General features: G+C 38.3%; 1 protein-coding gene across 2 annotated transcripts in view; it reads left to right on the top strand.

Annotated features, from left to right (window-relative positions):
- The window catches only part of HOMER2 (homer scaffold protein 2), a 152,046-nt gene that overhangs the window by 129,140 nt on the left and 7,870 nt on the right, over positions 1-15,036 (top strand). For both annotated transcript variants that reach the window (XM_043989660.1, XM_043989659.1), the window contains exon 7: positions 10,424-10,534. In XM_043989660.1, coding sequence (XP_043845595.1) covers positions 10,424-10,534 — 111 coding nt within the window. The remainder of the gene's footprint in view (positions 1-10,423; positions 10,535-15,036) is intronic.

Below are 15,036 nucleotides of genomic sequence, written 5' to 3'. Positions count from 1 at the left end.
AAAACACAGAACACAACAGTCTCTGACAAATTGAAAACTAATATCACAAAGAGGGCAATGGTAAGGGGAATACATGGTTGATGTGAGTAGATAATTTTCACTAGGTATACACTTGGAGCCCAGTACATTGTGTATCTTTAATTCTCAGTCACAGATGCTCTGTGTCCCATGAGTTCAAGTAGAAAGGGCCCTGAAAAGATTGGTGGGGCAAATAGGAAATTAATTCTTTGGGCCCAAGCTGCCCTTGTCCTTGACCTCAGTCCTGTGTCCTGGTATCATTGTGATAGACTCAAGATTCTGGGTTCTTCTTTCAGAGATATCCAGCATGCTCATGACTATCCTGTCCACAATTAGAACAAAATATAGCTCAGCCTCTTTCTTTCCATTTGGGAGAAGGGGCAGTTCTTGAAGAGAGTCACCATAACCTTTAAACCCAAGCTTCCTTTTCCCTTTGGGAGGAGTTACTATGAGCCAGCAGGCCTGGCTTAAGCTCCAGTTTAGTCATTCTGGCATGTCTCCGCTTCTACTTCAGTCTTAGTGGCTTATTCCTGAGGAACTCTGTTTGTGTTTGGTGGAAATTATTATTGTTACTTTTTTTAGTCTGTACATATTTTCAGCATCCATAAATTTTCCCTTTATCTCCCAAGTCAACAGGATTTGTTCTCAGCTGGGAGAGGCTATTCTTACCACTCACAGGGGCCACAGGTGTACTAATTCCATATCATCACATACAGTCCCTCTTACTACTTGAGTTAGCTTAATAGGATTTGTGGAGTCCACAACTCCCACACTTCCAGTGACTGACATGTGGAGCAGCCGCGGTTTGATGGTAACTTCACATAAGTATCCTCAGTGTCTCAAGGCCACCAAATTAGCTGTCCAGCATCCATAAAAATTTGAGTACTGTGACCCTGAAGTATTCTTACATATTTTTAACATGAATGTGATATCAAGAGCAAGTTCCTTCAGGCTTGGTAGCTGTTTGTTCAGTAATTTTTCAGTTGTGTCCAACTCTTTATGACCCCATTTAGGTTTTTCTTGGCAGAGTACTGAAGTGGTTTGCCATTGTCTTCTCTAACTTATTTTTCCAGATGAAGAATTGAGGCAAAGGGGTTAAATGACTGGTCCAAGGTCACACAGCCAGCAAATGTCTAAAGACAGATTTTAACTCAGGTCCTCCAGTCATTAGAATACTGGGCTTAGAGTCAGGAAGACCTGAGTTCAAATCTGGCTTCAGACATTTACTAGCTATGTGACTCTGGGCAATAAAATTCTAAATTTACAGAGTCAGGATTTTTTTCAAACTTTTTGTTCAGTCGTTTTCAGTTGTGTTGAACTCCTTGTGACCCTATTTGGGGTTTTCTTGGCAAAGATACTGGAGTAGTTTGCCATTCCTTTCTCCAGGTCATTTTACAGATGAGCAAACTAAGGCAAATGGGTTTAAGTGACTTGCCCAGGGTCACTCAGATAGTAAGTTTCTTAGAATGGATTTGAACTGAGGGAGATGAGTCTTCCTGACTTCAGGCTTGGCACTCTATCCACTGTACCACCTACCTGTCCATTTTTCTGAATCAATCTCCTATCATTTTTGTGTCATGTCTAGTCAATGTGAAGCCTACCTTGTTGGATAATTAGACATATCACCCTGAGAATAACCTTAAATGTCCATAGTATTCCTCCTTTCTTTCCAGATTGTTCTATTTGAATAATCCATGACCCACAGTCTGTTTGTGTTGTCAACATATCCTTATCTTCAAAGGAGGTGTTTGTTCCCCAACAGTTCCTTAGTTTTTAGCTTCTGTATAAAATATTGGCCAGAAATTAAATGCTAAGTAACTAATTTCCCAGTGGTCCCTTTCCAAGGATCTTTCTGGACATTTTTTCCCCCACATTTTTTCCATGATTAAATACAGTGTAGGAGGAGAAAAGTTTTTTCTTCACTAATGGAGGATCAGTGGAAAAGTACATTCAAATAAAGGTGGGAAAGGTCAGATTGCAGTTTGATAAACCCATGATCTCTTGCCATGAAGTGGCATAGAATCATATAATATTGTTCTTAAATTGGAAAGAGAGAAAAGGAATAAGGTTTGCATTGTGTTTGAGGATCTTGGGGGTTGGTTTCTGTTATAGTCTTTGGCAAAAACCAGGTCCTTAACATTAAATTTGATGAGATCATCCACTACAATAGCAATTGATCTTATCTATAATTTGAATTCCTACTAGTGCCTCATAAACAATAAACTCTAAATGATGCATGGTTTTAAAAAAATATTGAAGTGTTTGGGAGCAGCTAGGTGGCACAGTGCATAAAGCACTGACCATGGATTCAGGAAGAACTGAGTTCAAATCCGGCCTCAGACACTTGACACTTACTAGCTGTGTGACCCTGGGTGAGTCACTTAACCCTCATTGTCCTGCCCCCCCCCAAAAAAAAGTATTGGAGTATTTGTTCAATTGTTTCCGCTTTAATTTCATTATTTCTAGGATCAAATGCAAAATCCTGTTTGGCTTTTAAAGCCTTTCACAACCTGTCCTCTTCCTAACTTTACAGTCTTCTTACCCTCTTGATTCTCCCCCTTCACACTTACCCAAGCATTCAGCCACCCTGGCCACACAATACACTCCATCTTCTGAATAAGTGCCTTTTCATGGAGTGTCCCTCATGCCTGGAATGCTCTCCCTCCTCACTTCTGCCTCTTGACTTCCCTGTGTTTCTTCAAGACTTAGGTCAATTCCTACCTTCTGCAAGAGACCTTTTCCAGTCCCTGAGAATACCTTCTATTTACCTTTTATACAACTTGCATGCACATAATTGTTCATATGTTGTTTCCCTCATTGGAATGTGAGCTCCCTGATGGCAAAGACTGCCTTTTGTCTTTTCTTGTGCTCCCAGAATGCTTAGCATAGTGATTCACACATAATAAGCAGTTGTTGACTGCATAAGGGGACCTCATCTTTTTGTTCATCAGGTGAACTGATCATGTCTGACAGCTCGGTATCTATATTTTTTAAAGCTAATTTCACAAGAGGTCCAAACTGGGAAGTAGTGTTATAAAGTGGAAAGAATGTAGGCTTTGGAGGCAGCTAGGTAGCGCAGTGGATAGAGCACTGGCCCTGGATTCAGGAGGATGTGAGTTCAAATCCAGCCTCAGACCCTTGACACTAGCTGTGTGACCCTGGGCAAGTCACTTAACCCCCATTGCCTCACCAAAAAAAAAGTAATCAACATTGGGGGCAGCTAGATGGTGCAGTGGTAAAGCACTGGACCTGGATTCAGGAGTACCTGAGTTCAAATCCGACCTCAGACACTTGACACTCACTAGCTGTGTGACCCTGGGCAAGTCACTTAACCCTCATTGCCCTGCCAAAAAAAAAAAAAAAAGGATGTAGGGTTTGGAATCAGAGGACCTGGGTTCAAGTCCTGATTCTGCTATTCTGTGATTTGGGGCAAGTTCCTTAACTATTCTAGACTTTTGATGCCTCATCTATAAAATGAGGAGGTTAGCTTAGGTCCTTTCTAACTCTAGAATTTATTATCTTGTAATCCAGTATTTCCATTTTGTGATTGAAATGAATTTGGAGACTATGTCACCAAGAAGACCTCTGCCATGCTGAAAGTTCTATACTGACTTTTAAATATATATATATATATATATATATATATATATATATATATTTATCCTGCCTTGCCTTGCTATTGCTGAAGCATCAGTGACTATCATCTTGTAACATCCTGTTCTACTTCTTAGCCATCTTAGTGTTATGTTAATGGAATGAAACCACCTGTTGAATTAGTTAGATTTCCATTTTGTATTTGAGGCAGTTTTCTCTGGAATTTATATGGGCCCCTAAAAATTAGTTTGTTTATCTGAACTTCAGTTTCCTCTTCTGTAAAATGCTTTGAACTAAGGGCAGCTAGGTGGTGCAGTGGATAGAGCATCGGCCCTGGAGTCAGGAGTACCTGAGTTCAAATCCGGCCTCAGAGACTTAACACTTACTAGCTGTGTGACCCTGGGCAAGTCACTTAACTCCAATTGCCTCACTAAAAAAAAATGCTTTGAACTAAATGAGATCTAAGATCCCTTCTAGCCCTAAATCTGTGATCCCTGTGATCCTTTCTAGAAAACAACTTTTCACATTAGCATGGTTGTGTGCCCCAAAGTTATCTATGCCACTGTCTTCCTATTTTGGTTCCTGGGAGGACCTCTTAGAATTTTAAGTAAATAGCCTATGGAAAAAAGCACAAGTGATCCCTAAGAAAAGAAAAGAAAACAAAAGAAAAGAAAAACAATAAAGAAATGCTTTTAATTGGAAAAAAGCAGCCAGAGTATCATGTCACTGATGTAAAGAAGCATTATATGATGATAATCATTTGTATTCCAGCTGATGTCATGTGCAAAGGGAGATAAAATAGGAAGGCAACAGGACCATAACTAAACTAGGGGTCTTGGGGGCATTCTATCATTTGAGTCATAACCTTAGTGTTACCAATGCTCTTCCCTCTTCCTGACTCTATCCAGACTATCAGTTGCTAACTCTAAATAATGAAAGCTCCCCACACAGCCAGTGGGGTGTTGGGCAACTTTCTTTACTACTTCAAGAGATCCAGGAGCAGAGGGAAAGAAAGGGACAGGGCAGGGCAGTGTCTGGGCTGAAAATAGAGCTCAACATTCCAACCCTCTATCCCTACCAGAGCCTCAGATACCCAGACTACAAAAATCAGTCCTGTAATACTGTATGGCAATTCTCTGAATCTCTGGGTGGTGGTCCAGAGAACTGAGGAACAAAGGGAGCAGGACAGGACACAGTTTGTGTATGTAGGGGGGAGACAGAGCTTTGTGTGGCATTCCACTAAGCCTGAAAGAAAGTACTCATTAGCTAGCTGGGGCCAGTTCTATCCCCAGTACTTGGAGCAGAGATCTAGGCTAGTGTACTATTATCTGCCCAACATAGCGGGAGCCTCAGGCTCTTTGAGATTCAGCCTCTTAGGAAAGCACCATCTGAGGGAAGGGAGTTAGAAAGTGAATAATAGGGGAAAATAAAGGAGGAAAAAGATTGAAATTACAAAAGATCTCAGGAAGAAGAAAACAAAGATATTTAACATAAGTAGATAAATCAGCAGGAAAAACATTCACAGCAGAAGGAAATATGGCTTCCAGATCTGGTGAGCAAGAAGAGGCATCCATGAATCAATAATGTGAAACAAAGGAAAATGATCCAACACTTCATAAGGCAAAGAACCCTGTGGAATTTGAAGAGAACATGGAATCACAACACAGTGTTCTGAAGTGGTTTAAAAAAGAAATGAGTTATGAGAGCAGAATTTATGACCTTCACCTTTTCTCTCACCTCCTATTTCCCTCAAATGAGCAGAACTGGAATCTGCAATGGCAAATCTCACCAAAGAAACAATAGAGAGCACAATAGATTGTTCTTTATTTCTGTGTATTTTTATTCCCAATCTAGAAGAGAAACAAAAAAAACCCCAATATTTTGAAAATATGTTCACTATGTAAATAAAAATTGCTGATCCCAAAGACATTGTATACAGAGAACCTGAGTTCTAATCCTGTTTTTTGATACTTAATACATGGATGCCTTAAAGAAGTCCTTTCAAATGCTGGAGGGGATGTGGAAAAAATAGGGATATTGATGCATTGTTGGTGAAGTTGTGAACTCATCCAGCTATTCTAGAGAACAATCTAGAACTATGTCTAAATGACTATGAAACTGAGCATAACCTTTGACCCAGCAGTGCCATTACTAGATCTGTATCCCAAAGAGATAAAAGAAAAGGAAAAGGATCTATTTTGCACAAAAATATTTATAGCTTCTTTTTTGTGGTGGCAAAGAATTGGAAATCAAGGAATTGACGCAAAATGAAACAAGCAGCACTAGGAAAACATTGTGCACAGTAATAGCAATAGTGTAAGGATGATCAACTGTGAAAGACTTAACTATTCTGATGAAATTAATGATCTAAGACAGTTCCAAAAGCCCTAGGATGGAAAATGTTATCCATCTTCATTCCCTTACTCAATAAAATCCACTGACTCCTTGAAAAGATAAAATGTAAACTCTATTTTTAAGCCCTTCATAAATTAGTCCCTACCTATCTTTCTAGTCTTGTTCTTTGTTATCCCATTTCCTGTGCTCCAAGAGTCATACAAACTGATCTGTTTATTTTTCACATTCATGGCACTCCATTTCCAATCTCTGTTACTTTCTCTTGGATGGTGCCCACTCCTGGAATGTATTCCTTTATTATCACTTCTTCCTAGAATCTCTTTTCTCCTTCAAGACAAAGTTCAAGCACTACCTTCTACAATTGTGAACTCTTTCTCTCCTGCTGTTGGTGCCTTTTCTTTCTAGCTTCTATTTAATGACCTTGTGTGTATTTAGTATTTTTTGCTTATATTTATTCTCTATGTACTCATGTATACATATTGTCTCCCCTGATATAATGTAAACTCTTTGAGAGTAGGAACTTCATAAATATTTGTTGATTGGTTAATTGAGGATACACAAACTTTGGCTAAATGTATGCATTCTCTGTTTTAGAAGGGGTCTGGCAATTATTTTTGAGGGATCTATTAATTACAAAATGTTTGGGATGATTCCCTAAGCTAAAATGCCCCAGTTGAAAAATTATAAGGGTTGTAATGATATATACACAGTTTAGAAAAGAGGACACTGATACTCATTTAATGATAGGGTAAGTCACCCAAGTATTTCAATTTCTCACATGCTGAACTTGAAAACTTAAGACACTAAACACCTCAACTGTCATCATTTCTAAATATTTCACTTATAAGGAGACCTAGAAAAGATTGGGTTCTAAAGGCATTACTTTTTTTTTTTTTTTTTTTTTTTGCAGCATTGTATAAGATTGTTGGACTTGGAGTCAAAAGGGAGCTGGGTTTTACTCCTGCCCCTGATGCTTACTACCTCATGGGCAGATCACTTAAACTTTGAACCTCCATTTCCTCATCCATAAAATGTTTTTTGTTGTTGTTGTTGTAGTTTTAAAAGCAAGGTGCCTATCTCATTAGTTTTGAGAATCAAATAAGATAATTGACATAAAATGCTTTGCAAACTTAAAATACAGTATAATTAGCTATTGTTATTGTCAGCAAAGCTTTGAATTTACCATTTTTACAATCAGCAAAGCTTGTAAGATAATACAGTAACCAAAAGGCAACTAGAGGAAGAAACAGTAGCAAGAAGAATGTAAATTATGTTCAAAACAGGACTACTCTAACATGGCATACTTGATAGAGGGAGCAACTTAGAAACAAGAAGATCTGGTTTAAATCCTACCTTTGACTTGAGTTATATGATGATAGACAAGTTATCTAATTACTCTGAACTTCAGCTTTCTCTTCTGTAAAATGGGGTTAATAATGCCTGTAGCACCTTTCTCACTGGATTATTGTGTGACTCAAATTTTGTTTGTTTTACAAATTTTTTATTTTGTCAGCTATCATTATAATTTTCTTGTTGTTCACTCATTTCAGTTGTGTCCAACTCTTCATGACCCCATTTGGGGATTTTTGACAAAGATACTGGAGTGTTTTGCCATTTCCTTCTCCAGCTCATTTTATAGATGAGGAAACTGAGGCAAACAGGGTTAAATAACTTAAATGACTTGCCCAAAGCCACACAATTAGTTAGTGTCTGAGGCAAGATTTGAACTCAGGAAGATTAGTCTTCCTGACTCTAGGCCCCAACACTCCATCCACTGACACTCCACCTAGCTGCCCATCATTATCATTACTTTAAAAGTATATTTTAGGGGCAGCTAGGTGGCGCAGTGGATAGAGCACCAGTCCTGGATTCAGGAGGACCTGAGTTCAAATCTGGCCTCAGACACTTAACACTTACTAGCTGTGTGACCCAGGGCAAGTCACTTAACCCTAATTGCCTCACCAAAAAAAAGTATATTTTAGTAAATTAGAAAAAGTATTTCCTTGGGTCCCCAATATCCAGGTATTGGTTGCCATAAATTGGATGATGGGCTTCACACAGTCCTGAAATCAAAGTCTTAATTAAAGAAAAAGTTGTATTGTTGTCTTATGTTTTTCACACCATAGATATTTCCCAATATTCCTATTATCCCAAGAAAATTCTCCTTTGTCAGAGGAGAAAATGATTACGTAAAATCAACAGACATGGTTCTATGTCTGATAGCATATAAAAAATTTGGTTCCCACACTTCTCTAACTAGAAGAGAAATGTGTTTTATTGTCTATCTACTTGAACCAATATTGGTCATTGTTTTACATCTGAATTCAGCTGCCTTTTAGTACTGGTTCTATTGACATTGTTGCAATGATTATATTTATTGTTCTTCAGTTTTTGCTTTCTTTGCTTTGCATAAGTTCATATGAATCTTCCCATGTTTCTCTGAATTCTTCATATTTATTCTCACAGTATATATATTCTGTTACATTTGTATGATACCGTTTGTTTAGTATACTCTCACCAAGTAATATTGACTGCATACTCTCACAGAGTAATACTCTGTTACATTTGTATACTACCATTTGTTCAGTCATTCCTCACTTGATCAGGTACTCACTTTGTTTCCAGTTGTGTTTTTTTTCTACTACAAAATGGCAGCTATGAATATTTTTTTATATATGGGACCTTTCCTTCTGTCTTTACCTTCCTTAGAGTGTATCCTCAGTAGTGACATTGCTGGATGATAGGGTATAAGCCATTTAGTGACTTTTCTCACATAATTTCACTGTTTTCCAGAAGAGTTGAACTGATTTACACTTCTACAACAGTACACTATCAGTGTGCCTATTTGGTATATGAATTTTAATTTGTTTCCTGGTATTTATACATTGACTACTAACTACAAACTGGCCTGGAGATTATATTGTGATGGCTTTCACTGAGCATATTGTACTCAAGATTTAATTTAACTTTATCCTGTCCTAAGCAAGCGGCTACATAGTCATTAGCTTGTTTTGGTTTGGCATGTCAGGCAGAGGTTTTCATTCCTGTCATTTCTAGCAATAGCCTCACCCTAAACAAAAACCTCACCCATGTGAAACGTTTCATTAATCGTAGGGCTCACCTTTAGTACTATAAACTTTAAAAGATTTGTAGGGGGTGGCTAGGTGGTGCAGTGGATAAAGCATCGGCCCTGGATTCAGGAGTACCTGAGTTCAAATCCAGCCTCAGACACTTGACACTTACTAGCTGTGTGACCCTGGGCAAGTTGCTTAACCCCCATTGCCCCAAAAAAACAAACAAAAGATTTGTAGTTTCATTTACATGAATCCCCTCTCTAACAGATATGCCAGTTCTTCAGTATCTGTTTTTATGAGATGCTCGGGGCCGGGGCGGGGGGTTAATACAACACACTGTAATGGGATGTTATTATATAAGAAGACATCATGTTGTATAATGTGATGTGATAAACAGCTAATATTTATATAGCACATTAAAGTCTGCAAAGTGATTTACATGTTATTTCATCTGATCCTCACAATTACCCTGTGAGGTAGATGTTGTTGTCATTGTTATTTTACAGTCCGAGAAACTGAAGCAGAGAGGGATTAAATACCTTGCCCAGGGTCACACAGACAAAAAGTATCTGAAGCAGGATTCAAACTCATTTGTTCCTGACTCCTAATCTAGTGTCTTAGCTACTCAGCTACAAGCTGGATGGAAATGAAACCAGATTTATTCACTTTTATTTCACTCTCTCCTTTTTTTGGTGGTTCTGGGGAGAAAGGCTAGGTTACATGTCTTCAACTGATTTAAGAAGGAAGGAGCTTCTTGGAATTTGCCATTTAAACCTGACTCTACTCCCTCCAAGGAAGAGAGTCAGAAGTTAACTTAGTAGGTCCCCTGTTGTCGTGCTCAAAAATTTAATGCCATAATTGCCCATTTGGAAATTATTCCCTTACCTTGAGGTGAAGTCATATGGTATCATTAGGGGCTTTGGATGAAACAAAATATATCTAGTCCATGAATAAATAGCTATAAAAATCTTTTGGCATGAAAGCAAAATATGAAAGAAGAAAATAGATTCAGCAGGCTGCCGACCCTTGGCTTTGCCTGAATCCTTGAAGAAAATCATCATTTACTAGCTTGCAATGGGAGCATGAAAATAGAAATACAAATTATCCTGAAACTAAGACTTGTTACTAATTATACCACAGCTGAATCATAATTACCTGAGGCTTCAGGTCAGAGGCGGGGCAGATAGAGCCCATAGGGGGTGTCAGACAGAGGCTACTCAGTTACAGGGGATTGTTGTAAATGGGTTAGTTATTTTTTTTTTAAGTGGGGGTGGAGAGGAGAGAGAGATGAGGGAAGCTGAGTAAAAATAGAGCCTGGGATCTTTTGTGTTGCATCAAGAGTTAATGAGCATTTCTGCTTTCATATGTGATGTTCATTGAAGATTGAAGAATTGGAAGAACAATGTAATGAGATAAATAAGGAGAAAGAGAGGAATGCCCAGCTAAGCAGGAGACTGGAGGCCCTGGAGTCCGAAATCCAAGAAAAGGAGAGGGTGAGTAAGAATAAGCAGGACGGTAGAATGTTTTCTGTGGCTAGCTGCAATTGGTCTTTGTCTTCTGTCTTACTCTATGAGGGTGCTTCAGATAGATTTAGAGAGAGGGAATATCCCCACAGGTAGCTGCCCTGACTTTCTTAAGGCCATAGTTTTCACCTGATGATAAGAGTCTACATTAGAGGTGATACTACTGAAAATTTTGTAATGTTTTATTAAGTTAAACATGTCAAATCAAAACCATAATTTCACCAAATGATTTTGTATGAAGCCATTTTCTGTTTTCTAAAGGTGAGCAGGGTGGCCTTTTGAGGAATCCAGCTTTTTTTTTTTTAATGTCTGGAACACTTCCTCTATTCTTTAACTCTTAGCATCTTAAAGTAGAGCTCATCATTGGAGCCAAGAGAGGTGACCAAATTATGTCATCTATCCCAACTAGCGGGCCTATCCCTTCCTTATTGTTCTTTTCCCCATCACAACAACAACAACAAAAGCCCTATTTATCGTTCTTTGAAATTTTCCAAAGCTCCCTGTGGGTATTAGCCCTTAACATTTTTCTCACAGAGATTCATGCCATCCATTTTATTCATCCTCAGCTATACATTCTTCCTCTCCATCCTTTCTACAAAGCCTTTCAAAAATCTAATCTCATTAGAGAGCAGTCTGTAGAGCAACACTGTTTTAAGTAAGAAACACAAACACATTGAGATTTACCCACAAGAGAGATTCAGTAAATATTTATTAGTTGATTTATAAAATTGAATAAAACTAGGATAATGAGAGGTTTATGATAAAGCCTACTATAAAATAGCATTGCACCTGAGTACCCATAATAGGGAATGCTTTTTGTTTTTTACATGGAAAAGAGTCCACATTAAAAAAAAGTCATATAAATGGGGAAATTAATTGAATAGTAAAGCAATAGATGTTGCTTTTCTTTCTTTCTGTTGCTACCCACTGTCAAGATCGCTTCTGTAGTAAACATTTGGAGATAACAGCACATTCAGAGGCAGTCTAACATAATGAATAGACAGCCAACCTTGGAGTCTGAAGAACTGCATTCAAGCCCTCCACATACTGGTTCTATGACGCTAAGCAATCACTTATCCTCCCAGTGCTCCAGGAAAATGTCTAGGGGTAAATTACAGGGAAGGTACCAACATATACTAGTAGAGGGAGTTTACTCATCCAGGAGTTTCCCATACCAATTAAATCACAAGTCCAGTCCCTATTCCCTATTCCACAATCCTACAGACACACATTAGACCAAAGAAGTCAGATTCTTGCTAGTAGTTGTTGTTGAATCATTTTAGTCATGTCTATGTCCCACTCTTCATGACCCCATTTAGGGTTTTCTTGGCAGAGATACCAGAGTAGTTTTTTATTTCCTTCTCCAGCTCATTTTACAGATGAGGAAACTGAGACAAACAGGGTTAAGTGACTTGCATAGAGTCACACAGCTAGTACGTTTCTGAAGCTGGATTTGACCTCAGACCCAGTGCTCTGCCCACTGAACCACTTAGCTGCCCATGTTTAAATACCAGATTCCAAAAGAAACTTGAAAAAGGGAGACCCTACTCTTATACCCTTTTTATATGTCGTATGCACAATCTTTTCTTCAGTGGTTACCCAGTACCTTCAGGGTTTTCTTTGGCAGTTACTTCTTCTACATCCAGGGCCAGTCTTATAATTCTAACAGTTTAATTTCAAGGGTGACTCCTATTTTAGTATTAAAAGGATACATGGGTTAATACAGTGGAAAGGAAGCTAAACTTGGAATTATGGGAACAGGGTTCAAATCCAAATTCTGCCAACTTCTACATGTGTGACCTTGGGCAAGTCTTGAGGCCCTTCTAGGCTGCTACTTCCTCCTCTGTAGAATGAAGGAGTTGAATTAGATAAGGGCTTCTTCAACTTTTTCCACTCATGACCCCTTTTTGACCAAGAAATTTTGATGCGTACCTGGGTATATAGGTATATAAAATAGGTGTACATAACCTTTTACTGTTGCAAAATTTTTCACAGTCCCCACATTCAGTTATGTGACCCCACATGGAGTCTTGACCCACAGTTTAAGAATCTTTGGATTAGATGACCTCTGAGGTCCCTTCCAATTGTAGATCCATCTATCATCCTAAATTGCTAAGTTTGTTCTGACTCAGACATTGGACATAAAATCTATGCTAGGCTTTTTCCAGCTCTGAAAAGAACTTACATGACCTCATGCTCCATTGGCATAGCCTTCCAGAACTCAAGATCTTCTCTACACACAAAGGCAATGGATTAGGTCATTTAGTGGAGGTCTGGCATGTCTCATTTTTCCAGAAAATCCTTTCCCCACGGTCTGAAATTCTACTAGCAGAGTTTTAGTTCTTTGGTTTAAATGAATCCCTGTTAAAAATGCAAATCCCCCTGGGAGGGGTCTAGGCTCAGTAATAAAGTGTGATTTCTTGTAAAGGCCCAAAGAGCAGAATTGCATGTGAGTCTGAGGAGAAGGAGGAAGGCACCATTCAGGAAAAAGAGAATACAGAAAGCTGAAAGCAGTAAGCTCTCAAGGCAACCTTCTATAATTTTTCTTGATGTTATCCCTGCAATCCCAAAGGCACAGTGAATGATGGCCTTTGGCATTAACAGTAATAACGGTAATTCCAGAACAACCTAAAGTATCTTCAGAAGATCTCCCACACATCAGGGTAATGATCAGGATACATCCTTGTTATATTGTCATGGGAGGTTAAGCCAGAGTTGGACTATGCCAGCGAATATGCCCCATCGACTTGTGGGGCTGCCTGTACTTTTTATAATTTGGTGAAGGAAGGAAGAAGCAGAGAAAATTGAAGTTAACAGCCCTTTGGCCAGACATCATGGGAATTTGCTAGTATGCCTGAGAATGTACTCGACAGTGAATGTGGTAAAAAAACAAGCTGTGTTGCAAGAAGATGAATAGAACCAAAGGCTAAATGGAAAACACTGCATCTTGGTAATGTAAAAAATGGCAGTGTATTAACTTAGCAATTCAGCCTGAGCTCAAAGCCAGATCGTCACTGACGTAAGGTCAAATTTCAGACCTCTCTAGAAAAACTTTTTCTCTCTTTTCATCCATCAACCCCAGAAATGTTTTGCAAGGTCAGAGTGACAAGGAAATTAGTATTATCAAATTATCTGAGTTCCTGGACATTAGTTATACCCTTTTTCTTTGATGTTCCATATTGCTTGACCTCAAAGAAGAAAGTTTTTGGAATTTGACTTTTGGTCTGTCCCATAACCTCCAGGATTGCCCCATGGAGTTCTCCCTTTGCTCTTTAATTAAAAAAAAAATTCTATGGATAGCTTTTATTTTTATATCACCTTCATTTTGAAATTTATCCCTCTCTTTTCTTCTACCCAAAAAGTCATCTCTTGCAGTAAATGAGTGAATAAATGAATGAATGAATGAATGAACTAACCAAAAAGAGGGAGAAATCAGTCTAATAAAACTAACCAAGGCATCAACTGAACCTGACACCATATGTAGTTTTCTATGTCCATAGTCTCTCCCTCTCTAGAAATAGATTATTTATTTTTCATATCTTTTTGAGGTCCAAGTTTGATCATTATAATTATATAGCATTCAGTTTCTTTTCTTCTTTTTTGGGGGGGTATTCTTTCCATTTAGATTGTTATAATTATGCATATTGTTTTCACGGCTTTACTTTTTTGTGCATCAGTTCATATAAGTCATCTTTTTTTTTTAAGTGAGGCAATTGGGGTTAAGTGACTTGCCCAGGGTCACACAGCTAGTAAGTGTTAAGTGTCTGAGGCAGGATTTGAACTCAGGTACTCCTGACTCCAGGGCCAGTGCTCTATCCACTGCACCATCTAGCTGCCCCTAAGCGTCACCTTTAATTGTAAAATGAAACCTATATGCTGTTAAAAAACAAACAAACTCATCATGGTACCAACTTTTCCAGCAGTCATGGGAAATTTTGAAAAGGAAATCAGTATTGATACCTTTATTTTTAGTTTGATTATAGGATTAAACTCCCTTTAGGAAAAGCTAGCTCTAACAGCTAAGCCAGAATACCATAGATAGTCTTTTAAATCTACTTACCTATAGATTTAGTGAATAGATAAATTGATAAGACTTTATCATTTAGTAGGAGATAATTTAGAGTAAGATATATTTATGTGGAAGAATAAAATAATCATGAAGGCTAAATTCCCTTTTATGGAAGTTGGAAAAAAGGGGAATTGACCAAAGGTTAAGTTCCTCTTTCTGGTCTTAGTGGATAAGCTCCTTTTTTTCTTGAGCTAGAGTCTAAGTTGAGTAATGGAATCTTGACAGTTGGAGATGGGAGAATGGGGAGATTTCTCAACACAAAACATAAATTCCCCTTTAAAGTGAGCTTTCTGGTTACAAAAGGCATCACCTGTAGGGCAAGGACTTATGGGGTAATTTCACTCTGACAGCTGAAAACAGTTCAAATTTGGGTGAAGAAAGCATGGGAGAAGTGAACTAGTCA

The sequence above is a fragment of the Dromiciops gliroides genome, chromosome 2, assembly GCF_019393635.1.
Source record: "Dromiciops gliroides isolate mDroGli1 chromosome 2, mDroGli1.pri, whole genome shotgun sequence".
NCBI lineage: Eukaryota > Metazoa > Chordata > Mammalia > Microbiotheria > Microbiotheriidae > Dromiciops > Dromiciops gliroides.
The sequence above is the reverse complement of the archived record's forward strand: the minus strand, read 5'-3'. Positions and strand labels throughout refer to the sequence as shown.